Raw genomic sequence first — 13,732 nt, forward strand, 5'->3', positions numbered from 1 at the left:
ACGGATTAAACTCTAAAATGCAAGTTATGGACTAAGGGCTTACTATTTAAAATCTCCTTCTTCTTATGGAGATTGTGGAAAGGGAAGGTTCCTATTGATGATTTGTGGAGGAGAAGTGGATACATTGTGATGTCTAAGTGTTGGTGTTGCACATAACCACAAGAAGACTCCTTTCAGCATTTGTTCTTAACTAGTGAAATTGCAACTAAGGTATAAAAGGCCTTCCTTCAGGTAGCAGGATTGGTGGTAAATTTGGTGCAGGTTCATCAGGTAATAAAAGCATGGTGCAATGCACAAAGTTGTCCAAAACTCAAGCCATTATTTCAGGCAGCTCTAATAGTGATTACTTGGGAACTTTGGAAAAGGATAAATATAATGAAAAATGGAGGTGCAATGTCTTGCAATAGGGTAATCCATGAGGTGAACAAGACTCTACATTATCTAGAAAGTGTGAGATATCCCTGGCTGTCATGCATTCCTCTTTTATGGCAAAAAATGATCAGATTCTTTGAAGGTTACAAACCATATATTTTGACCAAGGGAGTGACATGGTAGCTCTCTTATGAAGGCTGGTTCAAATGCAACACTGATGGTGCATCTAGAGGCAATCCTAACCAAGTTCATATGGTATTTGTGTACGAGATCATGTTGGAGATTTGGTATTTTCCAAGGCAAGGGAGATAGGGGACACAACTAATATAGTGGTTGAAGCAAAGGTAATTGTAGAGGGGTTGGCATACTATGTTGAAAGGCAACTACATCCACTGATTATGGAGACTGATTCCTTAGTAATAAGGAAGATAATTGATGGGTAATGGGAAACTCCATGGTGTATAGGAGCTGAAGTGAGGAAGATTAATGGATAAAGAGTAACTATAATGTGCTCTTTCAGCATGTACTAAGGGAAGGCGAAATTATTGCTGATTGTTTAGCTAACTTAGTTTTTTCTTTTGCACGTACACTCACATTTCAGTCATTTCATGAATTACCACTTGAAGGGAAAACTTTGATCAATACGGACAAATCACAGGTACCTAACCTAAGGGTTAGGGTTGCCAAGAGAAAGAAACTTGATTGATGATCAAAATTGATAATACATTGTCTGATCTTGCGTCATGCTGCTATGTTGGTTATTTTTGGGTGTGGTTAAATGACTTGTAGTGGTATTAGCATGCTATCATGCTCAGCCTGGGGGTGGTTTAGCAGCAGCCAAAACTTGTAAGAAAGTAGGCATCACATAGCATCTAGTACAAGCTTACAAGGTGTCACACTACTTCTTACTAAGGTTTATACATATTCTTATATGACGATACTAGTGCACATTGGTTTCAGTTTGTGAGAGAGATTGGACAGTGCATACCTATGCTGAACAATGGCATGAAGCTAATACTCTCTTTATTATGTTGTATATTGTGTTATTATTTTCCATTGGTATTAGTGTGTTTTCACACTCAGTCTAGAGATGATAAGGCAATATACAACCTCTCTTTGATAAGAAAGCAGTTGGAGATTCATAATATTATATGTGCGGCTTCTGAAGTACAGTTTGGTTGGAGATGGAGATCGAAATAGAATAGTTCAAGCTGGAGCTACACATTTGCTTGGGAGTTCCGGATAGCTTCAATACAGTGGTGTACTTGTTTGGAATCCACATTAGCCTTGTCCTTTTGGAATGATCAACGAAATGTATACCCTGGCGCCTGGTGAGAGCATTAGAGGTACTACTTGGTATTTTCCCTTGGCTTTTGGATTCACTTAAACTACTTGGAGATGGAAGCGTACATCCTTCTACTTTGTATTAGCTAGATCATTAGTCTAAGCTTTCTTATTCATAGTATTAGCTAGTAGTATTGTACATCTGATGTGATAGAAGGCCTACAGTATGCAGTAGTTGGCAAATTATCCTATGGTTGGCCAGATATGCAGCAATTGCGAAAAATAATCCCTCTACAATGTGGTATAAAAGGTGAGTGTAACATTGATTTTCTAAGGGATAGACATGTGCTAATAAGAATGACGTTATGGAAAGATTTTCTAAATTTTAATTAGACATCATCACACTATATTAAAGACAAAAATGGAAATGAATACCAGTTTAGACCTCTAATATATGATTCTAAATTTAAAGCTGGGGAGAAAACTCCTAAAGCTATGGCTTGGATATCTTTTCTAGGACTGTTGCCTACATTCTTTGTCAAAGAATGTTTGTTTTCTTTAGCATCTGCAGTAGGAAAACCTTTGCACCTTGATATGGCAACCATAAACAAAACTAGGCCAAGTTGTGCAAGGGTGAAGGTGCTGGTTGATTTACTTGTAGACTTGCCGAAGAAGGTGAGGATGGATATTATTAATGAGGCTAATGGGACAACCAGGTCTGAATGGGTAAATATTCAGTATGATATGCTACCCAAGTACTACAAGAATTGTAAGCTTCAAGGGCACGCTCAATTTGAATGCTGGAAATTGCATCTAGAGTTGTATGTGGTGAAAGAGAAAGCAAAGGAAACTGTAAATTACAAGGATCAGAATATGAACAACCAACAACCTCTAATGATCCTATCAAGTGGAAAAGTGGTAGGCAATGCTGCAGGTAACTCTAAAGGGAAGTGGAAAGAAGTTAAGGACAATAGAGGTAGGAGGGCAGTTAATCAACAAATAGCACAAGGAACTACTGGACAAGAAATTATCCCAATTCAACAGAATTGTAATCAATTGCTGCAGGGAGGTACAAATGAGGGAAATATAGGTCAACATAATGGAGGTCAAGGAAATAAGGGAAAGGAAATAATTTTAGTAGACAACATAGTAGATAACCAGATATAGGTGGGAAACAAATTTGCAGTGTTTGAGGTTTTGGATGAAGAGGAGGAAACTGATAATCAATTGGCATTAGTAGAAACAGTACCAAGTCAAATAACCCCAGGAGTGGTGATAGGCTATGGTCAGAACAAAGAGAAGTGGATTCAGATGAAGAGGAGGTTCCAGATGGAGCTCCAATTGATGAGGAGCCTGTATTAGAAGATAAAGAGGAAGAAGAACAAAGTGTAAATAAGGACCCCATTATCACAAATATTAATAGTGCTAATGATAACACTCACAAGGGAGATTCAGAGGGCAAAAAGCAACAAAAATTTGCAGAAGTAGCTGGAAAAGAAGTTGACAATGCAATATGAATAAGGACAGATGTAGGAGATCCAGGAGGAACAAGGAAAGATGCTTTACAAAACAAAAATGATGGGGATGATCAACAAATGAAACAGGAGCTGAAAAACTCTTATAGTCCAAACAAACCACAGATGTCACAAACAATACTACTCCAGTTATGCAAACTCAGGTGAAGATTCTAAGGAAAGGGGAGGAACAACTAGTAGTGCGTAAATTTCAGAACCAAATATCTGTAGCTGGAGGTCTAGAATTTAATGGCGCAGATGAGGAGATGGGAAGAACATGCATAGATATGGATAAGGAATCAATAGCCCAAAGCTTTCAAAATGTAGAAAGGAAAGGAGACCTCTCACCAAGGTACCTGGATAAAGCAAAGTCTACAGCATAAGGTAAGAAGAAGCAGTAGAAAGATAGTATCACTGCCCCTATAGGTGGTGAACAAACAAGGAGAACATTGACCAAATCCATCAATCAGTAATGAATGCACTGATCTGGAACATAAGGTCAATCAACACATAGCAAGCCTATGAAAGGTTGACAAAGATGCACAGGCAGAATCATTATGAATTTATTAGATTAATGGAGCCTAAGTAACAATCAAAAAAACTGGAGAGGTACAGAAGCAAAATAGGAATTACACATGCAATTTCAAATGTGTCCAACAAGATATGGGCTTTCATAGATGAAGTGTTTGAGGTAACTATCATGTATAACATGGTACAACAACTAACATTAAGGCTATTTCATACTAAATCTCATGCAGAGCTTATATTAACATTGGTATATGCTAAGTGTGATGCAATAGAGAGGATAGAATTATGGGACTCATTATATGCAATGGCAAGAGATATGGATATTCCATGGCTTATAGGTGGCGATTTTAATGTTATTTGAGATGAAGAGGAGAAGTTTGAGGGATTGCCAGTGTCATTGAATGAAATATATGATTTTAGACACTGTATTAATACCTACAACCTATTTGATCTTGGGTTCAAAGGAAGCATCTTCACTTGGTGTAATGGAAGGGCAGAAGATGATTGCATATTCAAAAGGCTAGACATATGTTTAGCTAATGTGGAATTCCAACAAACTTTTCCAGGAATTGAGGTGCATCATTTATCAAAAATTGGTTTAGATCATAGCCCAATGCACCTGAAGTGTGACATAGAAACTCCACCAGTGAAGAAACCTTTTAGATTCTTGAATTTATGGACTGAGCATGCATCATTTAAAGAGGTAGTAAAGGAGAACTAGAAAGCTGATTTTAGTGCAAGCCCTTACACTTTATTTAACCATAAACTGAAGAAGCTAAAGAAGGCTCTATCTATGTGCAGCAAAATAACATTTGGAGATATATTTCAGAAGATAGCAAGCATGGAAGAGGTGGTTCTGGTGCATGAGAAGGAATTTGAGGCAAATCCTACCAAGATGAACAGGGAAAGGCTACAAAGTGTGCAAGCAGAACTGATCAAGGTGCTAGCATTGGAGGAAAAACATTGGCAACAAAAGGAAGGAATGACTTGGTTTAAGGAAGGAGATAGAAACACTAAGTTTTTTCATGTTCAAGTAAAAGGTAGAAGGAAGAGATTACAACTTAGCAGGATTCAAAATAGCCAAGGAGTATGGATTGAGGAAGTGGAGGAAATAGCTACGGAGGCAATCAAATTTTTTGAGGAACAATTCACAGAAACAGTGGTCCCTTCTTCATTCCATATTATAGATCACGTTCCCAATTTGATAGACATGGATCAGAATTCAAACTTGATAAGACAACCAACTAAAGATGAGGTCAAAGCAACAGTATTTGGGCTTAATGGAGACAGTGCAGGGGGTCCGGATGGATTCACAGGTAAATTTTATCATTCATGATGGGATATCATAGGAGATGACATGTTTGATATAGTGAGAGCCTTCTTTAATGGTAATGATCTACCCAAGTGTGTGACACATACTAATCTATTTCTGCTACCAAAGAAAAAGGAAGTCACTAGCTTTTCTGACTTAAGGCCAATAAGTCTCAGCAATTTTTCCAACAAGGTTATATCGAGGATGATTCATGAGAGGCTGGTTGGTCTGTTACCACATTTTATATCAGAGGAACAAGCTAGTTTTGTGAAAGGTCAAAGTATAGTTGAAAACATTCTTCTAGCTCAAGAAATTGTGAAAGACATGAGGCTCAGAACCAAGACTGGACCAAATGTAATCATGAAGCTTGATATGACCAAGGCTTATGATCGGCTATCTTGGTTATTTCTAACTAAGGTAATAAGGAAGATGGGCTTCTCAGAAAAGTTTATAGGAATGATCTTTGGCATAGTGTCCAATAATTGGTATTCTATACTAATTAATGGTCAAACTCATGATTTTTTTATGTCATCAAGGGGAGTGAAACAAGGAGATCCATTGTCTCATACTCTATTCATCTTAGTAGCAGAGGCACTATCTAGGGGTCTCAATTCCTTGCATCAGAACTTGTACTTCTTTGGATTTGGAATTCCCAAGTGGAGTCCAAATAATCACCTTACATATGCATATGATACGATTATTTTCTCCTCATCAGATGCTACTTCCCTTCGATTGATTATGAAGATACTTTATGTATATGAAAATGCATCTGGGCAACTGGTAAACAAGTCAAAATCTACAGTTTACCTTCACCATTTAAAAGGCATAGAAGTGGTTAACAAAGTGGAGAGAATCACATGGATGAAAAGGCAAGAATTTCCCATTGTATATTTGGGCTGTCCTATTTTCTATTCAAGGAGAAAGTTGGAATATTATCAACCTATGATCACAAAGGTACTGGGTAGATTGCAGTCTTGGAAAGGAAAGTTGTTATCCATAGGGGGAAGGGCTATTCTCATTGCTAATGTGCTACAGAGTATGCCAATGCACCTACTTTCAGCTGTAAATCCACCAAATTTTGTGATAAACAAGTTGCACAAGATCTTTGCTCAATTTTTTTAGAGCAGCACAGTTGGGAAAACGAGTAGACATTAGGCTTCTTGGAATACATTATGCATGCTATGTGAAGAGGGGGGGATTGGATTTAGGTCATTGCATAATGTTTCTAAAGCATTATTCTGCAAATTATGGTGGAATTTTCGTACAAAGTCAAGCCTATGGAGCTCATTTATGAGCCTGAAGTATTGTAAGAAGCACAATGTAGTAATTGTTCCATGGAGACAAGGTTCTCACATATGGAGAAAGATGTTAGAATGCAGAGACTTCATAGAGCATCAGATTACATGACATCCAAAAATGGGATCCTCCCTGTTCTGGTTGGACAACTGGACAGGCCTGGGAGCCATATATTTTCTAGTACCTCCTGAATGTGGGATAAATGAAGATATTCATAACGTTTTTGATGTAGTGAAGGTGGGAACTGGAATGTGGATAGGCTACTAGAGGTACTACCTGAATAATTTGCATTACATATAGTAGAAAAGATCAAACCTCCTGCTGCAGATAATGTTATTGATATACCTTTCTGGATGCTTGAGACTCGAGGGCATTTTTCATTAAAAACTACTTGGGAATATATAAGAAGAAGGAAGGAAAAGAGAATAGCATACAAAATGATTTGGGTAAAGGGACTTCCTTTTAAAATAGCCTTCTTTATGTGGAAAGTGTGGAAAGCAAAACTCCCCCTGGATGATTTTATGAAAAGAATAGGCTACTTGATGCCATACAGATGTTGGTGTTGTGAGGAGCCTAAGGAAGAAACACTGGTGCATTTGTTTTACACATCAACTGCAACTACTACTCTATGGAAGTATTTCTTGTCGAGGGCAGGAATAACATTAGAAAGGCTATCAATGCACTAAGCCATTACTAGTTGTTGGACTGCAAAAGTGCTGCCTAAGATCAAGCCAACCATACAAGCTTTGCCCTCATGTATAGTATGGGAGCTGTGGAAAAGGAGGAACAATAGGAAATATGGTGAGGATGTGTCGATCAGCAGAGTAATCTATCAAGTCTCAACAACACTGCAATCTCTAGTCAAAGTAAGAAAACCAAGTCTACAGGTGCCTCATAGATGGCTGGACCTCTTGGATATGCTGGAAAAGTACACTCCAAGGCTGAAGTTTGAAAAATCATCTGGGAATTTCCAATGCACGGCTGGATCAAAGTCAACACAGATGGTGCATCAAGAGGGAATCCTGGGAGAAGTGCTATTGATTGTTGTTTGAGTGATGAATTTGATGATTTGAAATATGCAATGGGAAGGGAAATCAATGAAGGTTCAAATAATGAGGCAGAGGTAATAGCAATATTGGAGGCATTGAGAATGAGTCGAGTCCTGAATTATACGCACGTTTGGCTTCAAACTTACTCTATGTTAATGAAGAACATTGTGGAAGGAATATGGAGTACACCTTGGTGTATTATGGACCATGTGGAGGAGATCACGAGGATGAAATAAGGGTTGAATTTCAAAGGGTCACACATATTCAGAGAAGGAAATAAGCTGGCTGATCATTTGGTAAACTATGCTTTGGATGTTGGAAACATAGAATGCTTCGACATCTGGTAGCTAGACTTGCAAGGGAGAAGGATAGTGAATGAAGATAAAATGCAATGTCCCTACTTAAGAGTAAAAATAGCAAAGAATTAGAAGTTGAAACAGGGAGAAGGGCAGATAAGAGAACATGAGCATGATTATTCAGTCATAATGCTCAAATTTTTGGGAAGGAGAGCATGATGATATTGATCACTAACATTGTTTTCTTTTTTGCAGGAACTGTCATCTTGTATATGACCTACTCTTTAAAATACTTCCAAATGGTGGTATTAGTACCTAGTACTCAACCCATTGGGAGGAAAGTAAAGGAAGGACATAGCACAAGAACAAGGAAGACATCACAGAAGACCACATGCTTAAATAACACTGTGGAACATATGTTAGAAAATAGGAATAGGTATTGCAGCAGAACATCAATGCTAAACAATAAGACTAAGCAAAAGAGGAAAGAGGAAGCAATGATGCCCAGAAAGCTTAAGAGAATTGGGCATCTGTTGAGACAGGTCGTATGCTACTGGGGGGCTCTAGATAGAGTAGGAATATGAAGAGGATTAGATATGGATACAGGGAACCAGGCATTTGGTTTAGAGCAAAAAAAAAAGGAGCTTACAAGTGTCAGCAATAAGAAAATACAAGGAAAAGGAGGAAAAGGAAGAAAAATGCAAGAGAGGGGTGCAACAAATTGGTCAATCTGGTAGGGATCATTGTTTGATATATTGGAGCATGGTGAAAACAAGAAGGAAGGGGGCAGAATAGAAGTACATGGGAAACTATAAGGAAAGAAAATCAGAAATAACAAGGAGGAGAACTGTGGAGGCAATAAATAGGGGAACAGATTGTAGATGGCAATATACAATAGGAAATTTGCCCAGAAATTTAGATAGAAGTGGGCAATATAATTGGAGGGACACAGGAAGTCAGGAACATGGTGTTGCAAACCAAAATGGGCAACCAATTTTAACAATAGTATGGTTCTACACGATGAAGAGAAGCAGCTGGAGTGAAGATCAAAGACCAGTCATTCCTCACGTTCAAATCCATACGGAAGAGAACACGAGAATGTATTTTTTCACTAACTATGTTTTCTTTTTTGTAGGGAACTCTAATGTACTCATGCCTTGTCACTCATTACAACTTCAATGGGTGGTATTAGCACTTTGTGTTCATTCCCTTGGAGGAGGAAAGGTGACATGCACAAGCATGAGAAGGATTCTTTGGAAAGGCACGAGGCCAAGACCACAAATTCATAACTGTGTGGACAACAATAAAGATTTATGGTGTGAGATCTCGATGCAACATAATAATACAACCCAGAAACACTCAAATAAAGCAGAGGTTTCTACAAGGATAGAGGAAACAATACATGCAATTGTAGGCAACAACTACATAACGAGAAGGAATCATTATTTAGCATGGTTCACCTGGCACTATTCAGAGTACAAATTGGCTTTCACACATCATTTGATCTTGCAATGCAGGGGATCTAATCAGAAGGAAGGACAAATGAAGGATTCAAGAGATAAGCAAGGAAGGTCGCGCAAAAGTTATGGCAAAAGAATTGCACTGAACTGGACAGTGCAATGTGATTCAACAATTTTGGAATTACACTTATATATAACTAAGAGGATTGATGCAGTAGGACACATGCAGGATATCACAAGGAGCTTTATGGTACATATACATGGTCATGGGACAGTGATGAACAAGGAACAAAGGAAAAATGGCTTAAAATGCAAGTGCTGGGCAACAACTATGAAATATAAGAGAATGATGCAAATTGGACCAAAACAGTAACTTTGGATTTTCATTTTGTAGCGCTAGTTTTTAGTTTCAATAATTATATTAGATCAAATGTGATATCAATATTGAGCTCATTGCTTAATATTGATAATAGTTAGTATGTAATCGTCATAGTTTATTACTTTCATCATGTTAGACCTCCTGACACTTTATTTATTTTTTGATTTTTGTATATATAAAAAACTAGCCTTAGGCAATGCCTAGTGGATTGATTAAAATAAAATAAAAAGTAGTATTGTACATCTTTTATATTGTTTTGGATATCTTGTAAGCTTTGGACCCAATTTTGGGATTATATATATATATATATATATATATACATATTAGCTACTAGGTACCCTTCCTAGTGGTATATTTGCTAAAAAAACTCTAAAATGAATGAATTTCAAAGTAAAGTTAAAAATTTCTAGAATTAAAACTAAACGTCTGAATCTTATCAAATCAACTCCAAGTGACACCACATTTTTCGACAAGTTCTAAATACCATAACGAACCTATTCCAAGTCCCAAAATCAAATTTCGAGCTCGATAGTTAAATGGCAACCTACGGTAAAACTTTTTAACTTTAAACTGCCAAATTTCTGCAAATCAACCTAAATCAATCTACTAACTTCTAAAACTAATTCGGGGCATATGCCCATGTCCAAAATCACGATACAAAACTATCAGAGCCATAAAAATATAGTTTTGGGGTCATTTTCACAAAAGTTAAAGTTTAGTCAACATTTCTAATTTGAACTTCTAAGTCAAGAATCAAGGGTCCAAGTTAGTCCGAAAGCTTCTCTGAACGAAAATAACCAACCCGCAAGTCATAAAATCATAGACACACATGTGTGAAGCAAAAAAGGGGGAACGGGGCGTAATTACACAAAATGACCGATTGGATCATTATATTTTCCCCCTCTTATAACAAATGTTTGTCCTCGAACGTGCATAAGGACATACCTGAAGTGCTGAATAGATGAGGATAACGACTCCGCATGTCGTGCTTAGTCTCCCAAGACGCCTCCTTGATCGGATGACCCCTCTATTTAACCTTTAGTAAAGCAATATTCTTTGATCTCAATTTCCAGACCTTCTGTCCAAGATAGCCACAAGCTCCTCGATATAAGTCAAATCCTCGTCCAATTGGACTGTGCTAAAGTCTAGAACATAAGATGGATCACCATAATATTCCGGAGCATAGAGATATGGAACATTGGATGAACTGCAGATAAACTAGATGGCAATTCAAGCTTGTAGGCCACCTCACCAATTCTCTTAATGATCTTAAAAGGTCCAATATACCTAGGCTTCAAATTGCCCTTCTTCCCAAACCAAATCACACCCTTAATGGGTGAAACCCGGAGCAAGACTTGCTCTCCAACCTTAAATGCCACATCGTAAACTTTTCGATCCGTATAACTCTTCTGTCTAGATTGGGCTATACGAAGCAGATCCTTGATCATATTAACCTTCTCCAAAGCATCTCGAACCAAATATGTTCCTAATAACTTAGCCTCTCCTGGATCAAACCACCTAACTCAAGAACGACATCGTCTCTCATATAAGGTCTCATAAAGAGCCATCTTAATACTCGATTGGTAGTTGTTGTCGTAGGCAAACTCCACAAGTGGGAAGAACTGATCCCAAGAACCCCCAAAATCCACACATAGGAATGAAGCATATCCTCCAATATCTAAATAGTGTGCTCGGACTGACCATCCGTTTGAGGGTGAAATGCTGTACTCAACTAAACCTGTGTGCACAGTTCATGTTGAGCTACTCTCCAGAAACGTGATGTGAATTGCGTACCCGGGTAAGAGATGATGGATATGGGTACACCATGAAGTCGGACATTCTCGTGGATATAAACTTGAGCCAGCTTCTCTAAAGAATAGGTAGTCACTACTAGAATGAAATGAACCAACTTGGTCAACCTATCCACAATCACCCATACCGCGTGAAATTTCTTCTAAGTATGTGGGAGCCTAACAATGAAGTCCATGGTTACAGACTCCCATTTCCACTCGGGAATCTCAAGTCACTTAAGCAAACCACCCGGCCGTTGATGCTTATACTTCACCTGCTGACAATTTTTGGCACCGAGCTACATAGTCCACTATGACTTTCTTTATTCTCCTCCACCAGTAGTGCTGCCTCAAATCCTAGTACATCTTAGCAGCACCCCGATAAATGGAGTACCGTGAATTGTGGGCGTCCTAAAGAATAAACTCATGCAACCCATCCACGCTGGGCGTAAATAACCAGCTTGCATCTGCAACACACTGTCATCTCCAATAGTAACCTCATTCGCATCGCCATGCTGAACCGTGTCCTTAAGGACAAGCAAATGAGGTCATCATACTAACGCTTTCTGATATGATCATATTGGGAAGACTGAGAAACCACACATGCAAGAACTCAACTGGGCTCCAAAACATCCGATCTAACAACTGATTGGCTAAGGTCTTAACATCCAATGTTAATGGCCTCTCCGATGTCTGTACATATGCTAAACTACCTAAACTCTCTGCCTTTCAACTCAAGGCATCTGCCACCATATTAGCCTTCTCAAGATGAAATAGAATTGTGATATCATAATCCTTAAGCAACTCTAACCACCTTCGTTGTCGCAAGGTAAGATCTTTCTATTTGAATAGATGATGTAGACTCCGGTGGTCTGTAAAGACTTCACAAGGGACACGATATAAATAATGCCGCTAGATCTCCAATGCATGAATGATAGCTTCCAAATCTAGGATGTGGACTGGATAATTCTTCTCATAGGCCTACAATTGTCGAGACACGTCGGTAATCACCCTACCGTCTTGCATCAACACCGAAGGAAAACACGTGTTGCATCACAATACATGGTATAAGACCTCAAACCCGTAGGCAATACCAACACTAGGTCTGTAGTCAAACCAGTCTTGTGCTTTTGAAAGCTCGCCTCACACTCTTTGGACCATCGGAAAGGAGCATCTTTCTAGTTTAATCTGGTCATAGGTGCAACAATAGATGAGAAACCTTATACAAAACAACAATAATACCCGACCAAACTAAGGAAACTCCGAATCTCAATAGCTGAAGATGGTCTACGTCAACTCTGCACTGCTTTAATCATCTTTGGATCCACCTTGATCCTCTCACTCGACACCACATGACCTAAAAACGCAATAGAATCAAGCCATAATTCACACTTCAAAACTTTTGCATACAACTTCTTATCTCTCAAGGTTTGGAGCACGATCCTCAAGTGTTGCTCATGATCTTCCTTGCTGTGTGAGTACACCAAGATGTCATCAATGAACACAATGACAAATGAATAAAGATAAGGCTAGAACACACTATTCATCAGGTGCATAAATACTTCTGGGATGGAAGCCCAAATGATATCATAAGCAACTCGTAGTGATCATACCGAGTCCTGAAGGCAGTCTTCAGGATACCCGCATCTCGAATTTTCAATTGATGATAACCTAAGCACAAATAAATCTTTGAGAACACTCTGGCACCTTGTAGCTGATTAAATAAGTCATCAATGTGTGGCAATAGATACTTATTATTCAATATAACCTTGTTCAACTGCCGATAATTAATACACATGCACATAAACCAATCATTCGTCTTCACAAGCAAAACTAGAGAACCCCACGGCGATACACTAGGCCGGATGAAACCCTTATCAAGAAGCTCTTCCAACTACTCCTTTAACTTCTTTAGTTCCACTAGGGCCATGTGATATGGTGGAATGGAAATGGGCTGAGTGCCCGCTCACCAGGCAATGCCAAAATTGATATCTCTATTGGGTAGCATATTTGGAAGATTCGTTGGAAATACATTTGGATAGTCTATCACTATCGGTACTGACATAACAATAGTAGTATCAGTATTGACATCTCTCACAAAAGCTAGATAAGCATCACACCCCTTCTCAACCATCCGTCGAGCCTTTAGAAATGATATATCCTTTCTAATAATATAATATAATATAATGCACCCCTCCACTCCAACCATGGTAACCCTGATATAGCCAGTGTCACAATCTTGGTGTGACAATCCAGAATAACATGATAGGCCGACAACCAATCCATGCCTAAGATAACATCAAAGCCACCACACTAAGTAACAATAGATTAAATCTGGTCTTATTGTTACACCCCATGTTTCCGTACGTGAAAGTACACCATATGTAAATTGATGTAAGCTCAAAAAGGGATGGAATCCTCCTATAAGGCTAAGGAATATTTATCAAAGTAT

General features: G+C 38.5%; 1 protein-coding gene across 1 annotated transcript; it reads left to right on the plus strand.

The window, feature by feature from the left end:
* The first annotated feature begins 2,151 nt into the window (after positions 1-2,151).
* On the plus strand, positions 2,152-3,173 carry LOC138883074 (uncharacterized). Its single transcript, XM_070163733.1, has 3 exons — positions 2,152-2,725; positions 2,843-2,908; positions 2,968-3,173. Exons 1-3 carry the CDS (start codon positions 2,152-2,154, stop codon positions 3,171-3,173), a joined length of 846 nt encoding a protein of 281 aa, XP_070019834.1.
* The last annotated feature ends 10,559 nt before the right edge of the window (positions 3,174-13,732 follow it).

Source organism: Nicotiana sylvestris, chromosome 12, assembly GCF_000393655.2.
Source record: "Nicotiana sylvestris chromosome 12, ASM39365v2, whole genome shotgun sequence".
In the NCBI taxonomy this organism is placed as follows: Eukaryota; Viridiplantae; Streptophyta; class Magnoliopsida; order Solanales; family Solanaceae; genus Nicotiana; species Nicotiana sylvestris.

Bases quoted from the DNA above. Each gene is read 5' to 3' on its own strand.
- LOC138883074 (XM_070163733.1), top strand. From the start codon at position 2,152: ATGGCTTGGATATCTTTTCTAGGACTGTTGCCTACATTCTTTGTCAAA. The intron at 2,726-2,842 runs GTACAAATGAGG...ACAAATTTGCAG, and splicing joins TAATCAATTGCTGCAGGGAG to TGTTTGAGGTTTTGGATGAA. The intron at 2,909-2,967 runs GTCAAATAACCC...AAGTGGATTCAG, and splicing joins ATTAGTAGAAACAGTACCAA to ATGAAGAGGAGGTTCCAGAT.